This window comes from Lactuca virosa, chromosome 3, assembly GCF_052849685.1.
Source record: "Lactuca virosa cultivar CGN04683 chromosome 3, Lactuca_virosa_CGN04683_v6, whole genome shotgun sequence".
NCBI classification, from domain to species: domain Eukaryota; kingdom Viridiplantae; phylum Streptophyta; class Magnoliopsida; order Asterales; family Asteraceae; genus Lactuca; species Lactuca virosa.
Window position 1 is genome coordinate 56827378 of NC_136428.1, and position 15140 is coordinate 56842517.

Below are 15140 nucleotides of genomic sequence, written 5' to 3' on the forward strand. Positions count from 1 at the left end.
AGGGTGTACAATAGCATGATAGCATCATGTAGACATGATCAACACGAACTCACATTAACATCTCTCAAGAATCCCACCACAACAACATGACCCATGTTTAACGCTCAACTCACAACCCATGTGATATGCATTTGACAATTCATAATCAGATATCATGGAATATATGAAATCAACACGATCGATCAGTCATGCCACAATGTCTCATGCATGCAAATTGCAACATAATACATATAGTCTCCCATACAATATCTCTATGTCATGTTTGACAAACACTATGAACTCATTTTAAAGAAAAGTGAAGATATTAAGAGGAAAAGTGGTAGTTATTTTCGTTCTTTGTTTAATTAGGCAAACATTTATGCTTCAATGAAACCTAAATTTTGACCAAATGTGCTTAATTTTAATTTAAAACCTTAAATTCCCTGAATCCAACCTTGCATAGATCTTCCATTATGCATACCACTAGTTTCAACAGTCGATACATAAATAAAAGCATAAAACAAAAACCACAAGTTCCACCCCAACAGTAGATCATGTAATAATCTACATAATGATTATAATAATATATTATTTATAGATTTTTCTTACTCAAGTCAACGACTTTGAACATAGCAGCCACATTAGAGATCATGACTGGACACGCGCCCTTCTCATCATACTCAGAAAAATCCCCTCCAGACAGATCAATATCCTCAAATTTTGTTCCTTCAATCTATACAAAGAAAAATTTATAAAATCATATGATGAAATATTTAAAAAAAAAAAAAAGTATATATAAAATACTTTTAGGACTTACAGATTCAGCTTTCCAGCCACTACTGAATGCAAAATCCAAAGGCTCAAAACCCCTACAGTCAAATACCATCAAAGCAGCATGTTTTCCTCCCTCACTCAACTCATTAGTGAGTGGAGATCCTCGACCAGGTATCATTGTCACTGTTCCTTCCCTTTTACAGAACTTACACTAATACACCATGAATAATAAACTACGCCACTTAGTTTCTTTCAAAATGGTATCACTTTGAATTTGATTTAAATGTAAAGAGATGATAATGATATATAACCTTTTGGATAAGATTAGTGGTACCCTTTTTTGGTAGAGGAAGTGTCTCATTCAGACTGACACATGTCTCCTTCTCAGTCACCTCACCACAGTTTTCACATTTCAACTGCACACCACAAGGAAAGATGTGATAATTGAAAATTAGACATGAACAAACATGCAAGATACTGAAATACAATAGCTATAACTCTTGAAAGATGAAGCTATATCATAAACAAACTTCAAAATTAGCTATAATTAAGCCAAGTGGAAGAAGATATTGTTTGAACGTGAACAATTGTGAGAGTTGATTTGTATCAGAAAGATTGGTATAATTAACAAGTTGTTTGGAGAAAAAATTTGGATTGTGAAAAAGACAAGAAACTGTTGGGAGTATCAAACCATTTGGATACACAAAAAACATCAATAAGGTTGCTCATTATCACCAAAAAAGGCAGCAATTTTCGTTTACACTTGATCAAAACAGAATCTGATACTATGATGGAGTTAAAGGCCAACCAAAATCAGGTGAAGATGCATTACGAATTGATTAATAATGTTAACAAGTTTACTTGTACGTTGAATTAAAGTTAATGGATCGATAATCACTCGATCGTTTAAACAGATCGATTTAAAGCCACAAAAACTTAATCAAACGAATAAGACAAACTGCGAAAATGTTTTGAAACCCTAATTGCAAAACAGAATAGATCAAACAGATAGATTAAATATGCCAACCGCTACAAACAAACTCAAACAAAAATGATTCGCAGATTTCAGCAAGAATTAAAGTTGTAAAAAGCGAATCACAGAAACATAAGGAATCGGGATACTCGAGTAACGAAGAATCGATGATACATGATGCGAAACTCCATGAAAATGAAAAATGAGAAAACCTTGAAGTAGTAGGTGAAGTTAGGATCATCGACACCGCCTGCAGGCTGAAAGTTTGTGAGATTCTCGAGGTCCGCGCTGATATACAACATGAAGTTCACCATATTTTCACACTTTCCTTGCTCGAGAAATGGATGGTTTCGGTCGCTACACACCAGGAAGAAATTATGTTTTTGTTTTAAATTAGTTTTTTGAAAATCTAATAATAAGCTAAAAAAGAGTTTGGTATTTAAAAATAGCTTTTGAAACAATTTTTTAGACCTTTTAACATATGCAAAATATAGAACTTTCCAAAAGCTAGAGAATCCTAGCTTTTAAGCTATTCATAAATTTTTTTTTTTTTTTTTTTAACTTAGTTTTTTACCCGTAAAAAACTAAGTCAAATATTTTTTAAAACTAACTTATTGGTTTTTCAGTTTTTTCTATCACAAAAGTTATCTTAAATACTTCTTAAAAACTGTTTTTCCAAAAAGCCATAAAAATACTTTTGTGATAAAAAAATTAACCCAAACATACCCTAAAACTCAAAAACTTAGTAGAAGTTTTTTAATAAGGCGTTTAGTAGGGCTTAGCAAAACCAAAACCAAAACCGATAAAAACAAATAAAATCGAAATTGAGAAATTGAAATCGAACCCAAACCCAAACCTAAACCATAAGTTTTGGGTTTAGATTTTTCAAGACCAAAAAATTCGGTTTGGGTTGGTTTTCACATTAAAACTAACCCAATGGTTTTAAAAACGAACAGAAGCTGACCTAAACTTATGAAAAAACGACCCACAAAACTCATCAACCCAACCCAAAGAACCGATCCACAAAACCAAAAACCTAACCCATCCAAAAACCAAACCCAATGAGTTTCAAAACACAAATACCAAACTTATCGGTTTGCATTCGTTTTTATCCCAATACTAACTCATGCTTAGTCCTAGCATTTAACATCTTACCAGGCACTCAGTTGACGACCTTTCATATACAGCTAGAAATTGGTGACGTGGATGCAAATGGAGTTACATATTAGGATAGAAATTGGTGATTGGATGTCATATAGACATGCATATGTATATATATGTACTTAAGAGGAAGGAAGTTGAACGTGATATGTCGTCTTCTTCAACGGAATCGAGTTCTAATCTCTCTTGTAGATGCAAAAATATTAACATAGTTAAATGCAAGTACGAAGATGAATGCCTAAATTCAATTTAATGCATAGATGATAACCCATGGCGGAAATTTTGGCATTGTCTTAATTTGTAGGTAATGAAATTGTAACTTCTAAAAGTTAAAAGGACATTATTGTAAAATTATATATGTTTCTTGGCATAGTTCAAGACGGAATTGCAAGTTTTTCAAGATAGAAAAAGTAAGAAATCAAAGAAAATTGACTCACAGAAGCATATGGTTGGTTTGTTACAAGGAATATTATTTTTGGTGTTTTTACCTTAATGATTTTGATAACAATTGTCTTGGGCAATGCAATGGACTTATTATGTAGTTTTGTTACGAGGTAGTATTGTTTTAAAAATTTTTAACTGATGAAAAATGTAATGGAAGTGTACTAAATGTAAAGGAAATGTACTTTCTTTCATATAATTGAAACGGAAATGTACTTTTCAATGATTAAAAGGTATGATAATATGGTTTACTTGTTTGATTGGAAATAACAATGTACTTGGATACATGTAAAGGTAATGCTAATGAACTTTGGTTGTTGTAATGACAATGTATACGTTGTAAAAGACATGTAATATTACCAAAAGCATTAAACATATACTAAATGACATGTAAAAGACAAGTAATGCTAAAAAAAATTTGTTGGGCACTTGGATAATCTATGAAACATTACATTTTCTAATAAAAAGAAACATAAACCTCATGATGCCTATTTGATGTGTATTTTAAGTACTAGTTTTAAAACCAACTAATCTAGATTAACTAATACGCGATAGGCAGTGTACCTAATCGATTAATAGAATAGTTCAGGTAAGTCGGGTATCGAACACAAGGAACGGAAATAACAGATAAAATTGCCTACTAAAGTTATCTAAAGAGTGAATAAAAGGAGGTTTTTCTAGTTTTGTAACTCTAGAAACTTAAAAGAAATTAACAAGAAGCACTTTAAACTAAATAAGAAACAAGAAAAAGGTTTTTAAATCAAGATATCAAAGAGACTTTCGTTTAGATACGATTCACATGCTCCTATGGTTGATTTTGTGGGAAGTGCAATGGATTATAGTGTTATTGTTCACTAATTCCTAGATTGATTAGAATTATGATCAAAAGACTAATCCTTTAGCTAAACTAATTCATTCATTCAGTGATCAAGTGAACAAATAAACAAGTAAGCTAGTGTGAAGTTTGAATTAAGGAAGACTTGTAATTTTGATTGATATAAGTGGTTTCAAATATCAAATCAATACATGATTTTTCTTCATATATTATCTCTCATATCAATTTACCAACTTTTCTACTTAATCCTAGGTTTTTGATCAAAACACTAGTCCTATAACTTTGTTACTCACAAAATCATAAGATTCAAGTTAACTAAGAAAGATAGTTCATCAAATCTCAATTAAACTCATCAATAAACAAAAAAGAAGTTGTCCGTAATATAAAATGTTCTTTTAACAAGCAACCATAATAAATAAGCAATTAACTATAATCCAAATCCACTTAATCAACATATAGTATGCGAGATCATCTACTCTAAACGAAAGTTAGGGTTTTTTAGCCCATAACTACTGGAAACAAACAAGTAAAAACGAAAATCACTTTGATATACATGATTAAAACAAAGCAATAGAGTAATTAGAAGTAATGTCTCCTTTAGATCTCCTCAAAATCAAGCTTCAAACAAATTCTGAACTCCAAAACCTCCAAGGGATGTTTCCAGTCTTCAAAAGTCATCAATAGCTTCCAGCATAAGTTAGGGTTGAGAGCCAAAATAATCAATATATAGTTGCCAAAAATCACCTCCCATGTCGTGGAAAATAGGCTCCACGACGTGGCGACCACTTAAAACGCGTATTCACCAAGGCATATATCAGATCGTGAAAAACCAACTCACCACAGTGTGGCTAGGGATCTCCATGGCGTGGGCTTTAGATTTTTTGATTTCTTTGACTTCGATTGACTTGGTCCAATATTCTAGCTTCCAACTCTATAATTGCTTCCTTTTCATCCCGAGCACGTCTTCACTGCTACAAAACAAAATTTAAACAAATTAAGTACCTTTTGTCCTATAATAAGCATAATTGTAGCTAAAAATATTAAGAAAATGCATAAAATATATGAATAAATATGCACATATCACTCTTATATTCACCATCGCTTGAAAGAACATCATCCATGTGATTCTTTTCTTATAGTTAAATCCCTAATTTGACTAAGTGGTTCACCCTTTAATGCATCAACATTTGTTCTTATTTCTTCTTGATTAAGTTGAATTAAATATTTTTCAAATTTAATCATTATGGTGTAGAGTTTTGATGTTTCATTATGGGATTTCGAATATAATGCCAAATGGGCATCGTAATCCATAAGGGTGAGTTTTGAAGTAAACATGGTGAAATAGGTGATTGAAGAAGATAAAATGGGTTAGGAAGCTTGGATGGTGAGAGAATGTGGGGTGAGTTTTGAAGCAACCACATCTAGCAACAATCCTAATATTTCCACACTTCTCGAATATAGTTGATAACCAATATAGCCACATACCAGTTTATTAAGCAAAACTTCAATTGGGCAGGCGAATCAAACATGTCAATAACCATGGGCTTCATCTTATTCCATTTAGCTATAGGATCATGCATTCGATACTTAACAACCTCCTCTTGAATGACATCTTCGTGTGTCAATCAATATGACCATATAGTTGTGTTTTACTATCATAATCCACATTTGAAGATACATTGTGTAAATTGGCACCATTCAATAAAGTGATTAAAACATATCCTTACATTTTGTTAAGAGTTGTAAAGATCTTTTATTCCGCGAATGATCCATGTATATACCTTATACCTCCATTTTACTTCATTTATCCTATCAAATGGTTTATTTAACCAATACAAGACGTCGTCGAATTCGTTATCATATGTAAACATAGCCAAAATCTACAAATTAAGAAAACATATTAAATTTATTCCAAAATAGAAGAAACATAAGCTTTATTACACCGAAATTAAGTGAAATACATTTACTATGTAAGTTACATTTCCTCTTGGATCTTTATATCTTCAAATAACCATTGATTTCAAATTCAAGATGCTTATGAACTCATGAATGCCTTCTGTTTCTTGTAAAACCTTTTTTCCACTAATGATTATACTCCATTACCAATAGACAGAATATGTGATTGTGACATCCTCAAATTTTCAGAGTCAATTAAAATTTTTCTTTACGCTTGCATTATCAATGATGTAAAATTTCCCAATATATTTGGAACTTTTTTAGTACAATTGATTGTCTCAATTTAATAAAACCTCAAGGATGTCATAATCGATATAGAAACATAAGTAACAACGTAAAGACCTAATGATCATGAACTCTATTATAGGCTGTCTCTTACTCACTCATATTCCTAATCAAGTTCCAGTAGCTTAAGTCTTGATACATGTGATGCATACAAACTGAGTGTGTCGGGTTGGGGAACGTGGTGATATGCATAGGGATTTCAATCCACAATATTGTTATGATAATATTCCTTAATTGTCAAACATGAAAAATCAACCGTTACCAACTTACCATACAACATCCATATAGGCTTACATTCCTACATATTCATTCCTATCGATCCTCAAAGATTATCAGGGAGAAGTTATCTATCCTGATGAACAGTTAAAAGCTTGGCTACTTAGCTAGGGGCTTCCTTGGCCAGTGCAGTCATAAAGGCATATGGGTCATCAGAGTATTTGATGAATATGGTATCCCATTTCATCTACATCTGTGAGTAATGAGCTCACGCCACCAACGTAATTCACAAGACTATCTAGAATGATCAAGTGTTATCACCTACTCTTGGAGTGACCAAACATATTGTTACAGTTTCTTGATCTAGACCCACCATTTCTGGTCATCCAAGGGGAGTACTATAGCGTACTCTCGTACGGAGCTATCGTACATCGATACCTGCGAGTGTCACAGAACAGAACTTTACTCTCCGTTCCTAGCTTACACACATTCTCCTAATGAGGCTAACCAATATCAAACTTAATTGAACGAGGCATATTCCTTAAGTCTAAGTTCATCCCTAGACTAGATTAAAGTGCCTGTAACCAACTTCTAATACCAACTCTATTCTTGGGTGACACTAACCTATCCTTAGTGTGTGTATGTATATATATTCCATACAAAGTATTAGGTATTATTATTCGTTTGTCTTCTCAACAATGCTACTTATAATATTATTATATATTTTTATCTATTTATTCTAACATAAAATAGAACCATATATGGTCCGCGCATAACACGGTATATATATATATATATATATATATATATATATATATATATATATATATATATATAGACACACACACATACATATATACATATATCTTAACATATAATCCATGTAATAAGCATATAATTCACATACGACTTCCAAAAAGTATTTAATACCTTAATTAATATTTTTATTAAATCACTTTCATGAAAGCGACTATGCACTCACTTGATGAAATGGGTGACTGGCGATTTTCGGCAGCGCTTCGTTTTGCACTTCTAAAGAGACTTAGACGTATAAAGCACTAAGCCTTAGTCTAGTTTCATAATTTCTAACGACTATTTAATGATAGTATAGATTCCTCAATAATCTCAATGTATACATCAAGATCTATCAAGTAAGGAGTAACCAGGTAGGATCATATCGAAGGGAGGGTCTGTTTGGTATATAAAGTATACTATTTGGAAATCTCACTTTAAACACCTCACTAAATCCAGCCTAGACATCACTCCCGTATGAAGATCAATCAGTATAATGACGTAGAATCACTGATAAATCTTAATTATATGTTCATAATAACTACTATGACTCTAATTAAAAGTTACACTTAAATCAAATAAATGTAGCTTAACTTACAGAGTAATCTAGTGAAAACTGGGGATTTATGCGGGCATAACTCTGATCCGGGAGTTTCTGTTCACCGACTATCTGACATCGTAGGGCTTCACCGAAGGAGCCAGAAACTCGGGAGTTAAAGGGATTAAAAACTAGAAGGAGTTCGAGAGAGATTTTGGGAGAATGGTGTGAGGAAAGATGTAACACCCCGAAATAAGGTATGTATCGATAACCCTTACTTTTATTGAATTGTCAAAGCTAGCCCTTATTGTGGCAAATGAGTACGCGGGAGTAAGCTCAGCGTACTCATGTGCGTATTATGGACGCGGAGGCTACCTAGTACGCTGGGCGTACTAGGCTCAGAGTGAAAACCCTAATTATGTGGTGTGTCCCTATTTAAGGAACATGATGGCCTCATTTCCAGCCACCATTTCCAGTCTTCAACTCCCCTCAAAACCCTAATTTCTGTTTTCCTAGATTGAGTGGCCATTTGAAGCTTTTTAGTGATCTTTGTGGGATTCTTTGGGTGAAGAAGGAGCTTTGAAGAGAGTAGAGTTGGTGTCCAAGCTTTGGATCTGAGTTTCCCTGTGGTTGATGCATCATTTGGAGGTATCAAGCTCAAAGCTTTCTCATTGTTTTGATTTGTGCATATTGTGGTTCATTTTAGGGTTTATGTCCCAAAGCTTGAAGCTTTATGAGTTTGTTGAACCCCAGAGCGTAATACATGTCCCTTTAAGTGTCTCTAGTCGAGTGGATTCATAAAAATGGGATCTTGGAAGTCAAGATCTCCCCATGCATGATATATGAGAACTTTTGTGAGTAAGGAGTGAGAGTTTATGAGTTTTAGACTTGCCCAGCCATGCTAAGGCTTAAAGTCACAAACTTTATGGAGTATTAGCCTTTAGTGAGTCCAGATCTGAGATTATAGCTATGGTCTTAACGAATTAAGACCAGGAGAGTGGGAAAAAGTAAGTCTGGGATGTATGCTAAGCGTACTCCCAGATACGCGCAACGTAGCTTCGAAGTTTCCCGATGCATGCATGGTGAAGTAGTATGCCCAGTGTACGAGCTTGGTGTTGACTTTTGTTGACTTTTAGGGTTTGGTTAAACTGTGGGCTTTGGAGGCCATGGAAGGGTAAAATGGTCTTTTTTCCTTCTGAGATTTAGTAGAGGGTTTAGCCTAACATCTTTGGGGGTCGTTTATTAATTAGAGTTAATTACGATATATGTTAGGTGGAGGCTAGACCGGTGGTTCAAGTACAAGACATACTTGCTTTACTTACGAGGTGAGTCTTCTCACTATACTTACGTGAGTTGTAATACTGTGTGACTGGAGGGTCTTATTTGAGTTATCGACCGGAGGGTCCTATGTGCTTATATTGAGTTATGTGATATTATGCATCTTGTCTTTGTGATATATGCTATATTATTTTGTGCCTTACTGAGTTAGGACCGGAGGGTCCAAACCGAGTTGTGAGACCGGAGGGTCTTCACTGAGATACAGGGCTGGAGGGTACGACCCGAGCTGTGAGACCGGTGGGTCTTCACTGAGACACATGAACGGAGGGTCCACACCGAGCCATGAGACCGGAGGATCCTCACCGAGACGCATGACTGGAGGGTCCATGCCGAGCTATAGCCATGAGAGGCTTATTATTTATGAATGTGGTATTTTGGGGAACTCACTAAGCTTCGTGCTTACCGTGTTGTGTGATACGTGTTTCAGGTACTTCTCAGGATCGCGGGAAGGCGCCGGCTTGATTGTACACACCTGTTCGGGATTATGTTTGAGGATTCTGGGATATTATCAGTCATTTGTTGATTTGTGTTTTGACAATTGATACATTTGTGGTTTTGAGAAATGTGATATTGAGTTTTATGTGGTTTAAAAATGAAAAAATTGTTTTGAAAATTTATAGTGTTACAATTTGGTATCAGAGCCTTGGTTTGAGGGATTCGGATGTACTCTCGAGTATGTCTGGACTCAAACTGAGGATTTGAGAAGAATGTTCTAAAAAGAAATGATTTTCTAAAACGAGTAAGAGCTTTTAAGAGATAACGAGATGAAGCAGTGTGTACAATCAGCCAGAGCCCGAACGGTGATTTCCCAAAAAATCATTACTTGTTTATATTATGAGATATTTATGAGATATTAGAGCTACATGCTAGAGGATAAGCTAGGTATTTATGAATTTAGAGCTAGAGTTGCCTAATTCATGATGCCTTAGCCTAGGGTGTGCTATTGATTGATCTTATCTGCTATTTGCTCTGTGTGTGTACTGAGTAGGGAAACATAGCAGGAATCTTTTAGAGAGAGTCTCGAGTAATCTAGGAGAGATACCCAGATGAGCATTGGGGAAACTACCGAGAGAGTAGTGTGATATCCGTGAGGAATAGTGATAAAGCTAATAACCTTATAGATCGAATAGATTCTGTACAAGTGTAATATGAACACGAAGTAAAGTAAGAACACAGAATGAATCAATCAATATGTCGAATGATTAAAAGTCACGCCTCAGAAGAACTCTATGAAGAATTGCTATTGTAGAGGCGTGCTAGGGTTTACAAGTAAATCTCTATCAAAACGTTTTTCATCTACGGTGCATGCATGCACTATTAATACTTAAACCCTAATTAATGATACGGCTTGGACATGCCCAATACCGAATACAAAATAAATAAGCCCAATGACACAATCTATTATACCCAACAATCTTCCCCTTTGCGTCAATTGAGGCCCGAACCCTTCAGCCTTGGATTCGCTTCGGCACATCATACACCTTCAGAATTATAGCATAAAGTGCTTGGCGTACTTCGATGTACCAAAGAACCATATCAGTGAAACACTTGATATGATCTTTCTTGTTTCCTTTGTACTTGCTCACTTGGTCCATAATGCACTCAAGAAAGTTTGTGGTATAGAGATGCTTATCAGAAAGATAGAAGCATCCTTTGCGAAAGTCTGCTCCAGTTCGTTCTCTAGCAGAGTAAACCACAAACCAATCTCCACTGTAAAGTTTCCCTGCCTTCAACTTTTCAAAATCCTTGGGAGTTTCTTTAAGTACAGCAGAAGGCTTCTTTTTCAGATTTGCAGCAACTTCAACATCCATTTCTCCAATCTCTTGAATGTATGACTTTATCATGTGCTTGAGATGAGACATGACAGGTTCATATTTCTCTTTGTCCTTCAGCAATACATTGTAAAGAGTAAACCAGTCATATGGGTTAAGACATGGAAGATCTGCAAGAGCAAACTCGTAGCATTGGCAGGCTAAACCTCTTGCCACTTTGAATTTGGCGTTCGAAAAGCTATCAGTTTCAATTGGACCTGTAACCTTCACGCCAGTAATTTTGCTCAATGACCAGGTTTCATATTGAGGCTTCATATGCTTTAGATAAAATGAAAATAGCATATGATCAGCTCCGCTATCTGCATATGGAGCATTCGCCACTTTAACAAAGGAGCGAAATTTGAAGGCTTTTGGAGTGATTGGCAGATCCAGCTATGAGTCTCGTGTGTTTTGAAGATCAAACGAAACTACTGGTTCTAACCAATACTGGCTTGGAAGATCAACAGCATCACGCTGGATGCGCTTCAGAGTCCATTGGGGAAACAAGAGCTTTTTGCTCTGAAGAGTAGCATGAGCTTCTTTTGCAGCCCTTTCTTTCTCCTCAGCTTCACGGATGATTCGCTGATGCTCATCTAGTTCAACTTCACGAACTTTTCGTCTTTTTAGTTCGCCTTCAGAAAGTTCTTCTTCGTCTTCATTATCGATTATTGGGTCATCATGGAACAGCTTTTCCTAGCCTTTGGATTCATTCTTGACAATAGGCTTGATAGGAGCTTTAGTTCCTTCTTTTCTTGACCCACCAGCCACACTTTCTCCCCCTTGTTTCGGATTAAAGGTTTGATCAGAAACACCTTCAAGGAGGTGAAGCATGGCAAAGACTGGCCTTAACTTTTCTGCCAGATGCTTACGCATGGTAATGGTGATCATGGAGTCCCTGGTCTCAATGATATCCGAGAGCATGCCTGAAACATCGGTTATGCAGCTACGCATGACTGCCCTCTTAGATAACATATCATTGACCTGTTTCGCATAGGCTTCAAGTTTGACACTTAACACTTTGGCTTCTTCTGACTTGAGAGCGAGAGTATCATTCAGAGTACTCTCCTTCACCAATTCGTCTTTAAGATGAGAAAGTTGAGATGAGATAGTGGCCTGGAAGGATTCATGGTCAGTTTTAAGACCAGTATGAATCTCTTGGAGTTTCATTTTCTCAGTCTTGAAGAGAGACCCCAGACTCTTCAATGCTTCGTTTGCATAAATGGTGTTGGTATTGAAGGTTGTTTGAAAGTTCTCCATGAAAGAATTAGTATCGCCAATTAGTTTATAGACTTTTTTGGTCGTGCACTTGCAAACCTCAGCAGAATCGGCAACAACTTTATTCGAGGATTCAACAGTAGTATAGTGTTACTTCAAGATTCGCTCAAAAAGAGATTCAACAGCGACTTTGGCGTATGCATCAGTGGAAGAAGCTTTGTTGGAGAGAAGTAGTTGGTCAATCTTTTCATGGAGAGACTAGAGTTTCCCTTTCGTGATTTATACCTCGTCCTCACTGCCAGTCTTGATTTGGAAGGGACTGTAAGTGAAACCTCCAACATCTTCGTCTTCTTCACCACAAAATACCATGTATGGATCATCACGGTTTAGAGGAGAAATGGGTGGAGAAACATGAGTGGAGAAACCTGAAGTTTGAGCCCCCGTATCAGATACGTTGACTGAAACGAAAGGTGGGATTGAGGTAGTGACAAAAAATGAAGTCTTTTCCCCCGTATCAGATACGTTGACATTGAGGAGAGGTTCGTCTGTGGTTGTTGTTGTGGTGGTTTCAGTGAAGATGGGTGGCAGATGGGTAGTAGAGCTGGTTGTTGTAGAAAAAACAGGTGGTGATGAAGTTGGTGGTTGAGATGAAACTGGTGGTGGTAAAGGAGCGATGGTGATAGGAATAGTAGTGTGAGTAGGATAAAGAGGTGGAGTTGGAACATAATCATTTAAAGGTACCTCTTTATGTGGGGAAGGTGGAGGCGAATCACTTCGAAGCGAACCATCAGAATGAGAACTTTCGCTTTCGGTTGATTCTTCTGCAGCTAGATCAAAAGGAACGTACTCAGGATCGCTTGTTGAAGACGAGCTTGGCTGCAAGGTCATCTTCCTGAGCTTTCGCTTCTTTGGAGCCGAAGGAGCTGGAGCTTGAGTCTTTCTCTTTTTAGGGGTTGGAGCTGGAGAAGATTGACCTTCTTGAACCCCTTTCTTCTTATCTCCCTTTTTGCCTCCCTTCTTGGGTTTAACATCGTCATCTAAGGAGCGTTGCATCTCAGAAGTAAGCTCCCTAGGACCCGAAACAGGTTTCTTCTTATACTCGGTGGTGATTTTGCTAGCCCCAAAAACACATCTGTACATAGTCTCCAGAATTGATCCCACAAAAAAAACTTGGAACCATCAACGATAATAATCTTCGTGGTGTGGAAGGTGGCAATCGGCGACACTAATGAGTCTGCCATCACTGGAATATTGAAATTTTCTATTGCCCTCTGAACCATAATCGTCCAGAAACGTGCGCATGAGATCTCGCTGTGTCGAGACGAAGAATTCATACTCTGCACCAATTGAGCCCAAAGAACGGACTCATAATCAAGATTAATCCCATGGTAGAGGCCATAGAGGATTGTCATGAATGATTTGCTAGCACAATCGGACCCAGTCACTCTCTCAGAGAAAGCCTTAAAGAGAAGAGTAAATAGACCATTCCATTGGGGCGGAAGACATGAATTCTTGAACTTGGTGATGGTGGTGAGAAGATCAGTGTACCCCATTTGGTTGAACATGTCAAAAATCTGGGCAGTAGAAATAGACTCCAGAGGCACCAATGAATCGACAGAGTTTAGCCCTAGAAGAGAGCAAAACCTGGACTTTGAGACGGAGTGTTTCTTATCAAGAACTTCAAAGATGATCTTCTCATCCTCCTTGAGATACTTAGCAGATGAAAAAGCCTTCGACAACAGTGACATGGGAACACATTCAACCTTGGTTAAGGCAATAACCAAAGGTGAGTACTTCAAGCACTCGACAATGGGAAGCATGAATGCGTCGTATTTGAATGGAGCTAAGTCGAGGATCAAGTTCTGGTTGGGTTTGATGGTGAGGAAAGAGGACTGAGCAGTGTGGTCTTGAACATATGATGAATCAGCCATTGTTGCAGGTTTATGAGGAAGAAGATGAACCGTAAGAGAAATCGCATTTAGGGTTCTTGAGAGTATTGAGAGTGGTAAAGAGAAATAAGAGATTTGTAAGAGCCCTTTATACGATTCACCAGGAGAAAGAAATATCGTTGATGACGATTGCGTGATTTTCTCTAAAAAGACGTCTGAAAATGCGCGATTTGACAACTGTTACTCCGAAAAAGATGTCAGGCGGCGTGATGATAGGAACCGTTTCAAATTCATGCGCCTTGTGGTTCGAAATCTTATACATTCCCCCGCCTCTTCATAGTTAGCCCTAACGCTTCATATTCCATTGAAATAATCTGTGAAGCTTTTGCCTTTTGAAATACAAGACCACCATAGAAGCGAAGCTGTGAATCTGAAAAACACCATAAGGACCACGAACTAGAATTTTTGAAAATCATAAAGATCTTCGTGCAAGACTGTGCCAAAGAAAAAGAAATAAAGCAAAGTATATCTGTGGGATTAAGTGATGTCATATAGGACACGAAATTGAGGATCCCGGGCTCGAATCTCTTCCTTCAAAGTCAATAGAGACTGAGAAGTGTCTGTGTGGTTTCCCGTTGAAGTACGATCAAATGTTTGTTAAGAAATATTGAAAGGCATCTTTTTAGATTCAGGCTTGTGAGGTGGCTTTCGCTTCAACCAAACTACGAACTTGATATAAGACCGAAAGTTGGATGAAGTACTTGTGTGGCCAGTGTAGCCTATAACATCAAGTAGGTTGGATAATTTTTCATTGACTTGGTAAAATTTTAGAAATCTCGAAAACAAAAATGAAACTGGATCTTTTGGGAATAAATGTCTTAGTTTTAGACAATTTCATAAAGATCTCGCAAAAATAAAAGAGATTTCTTGTTGGTGA

General features: G+C 36.5%; 1 protein-coding gene across 1 annotated transcript; it reads right to left on the reverse strand.

Moving 5' to 3' along the window:
- Positions 1–418: 418 nt before the first annotated feature.
- On the reverse strand, positions 419–2143 carry LOC145165760 (uncharacterized). The gene is made up of 4 exons (XM_079084600.1): positions 1939–2143; positions 1065–1169; positions 797–964; positions 419–712 (listed from the first exon to the last, which is right to left on the reverse strand). The coding sequence occupies exons 1-4, from the start codon at positions 2038–2040 to the stop codon at positions 572–574; spliced, it is 516 nt and encodes a 171-aa protein (XP_078940726.1). The 5' UTR covers positions 2041–2143; the 3' UTR covers positions 419–571.
- Positions 2144–15140: the final 12997 nt, after the last annotated feature.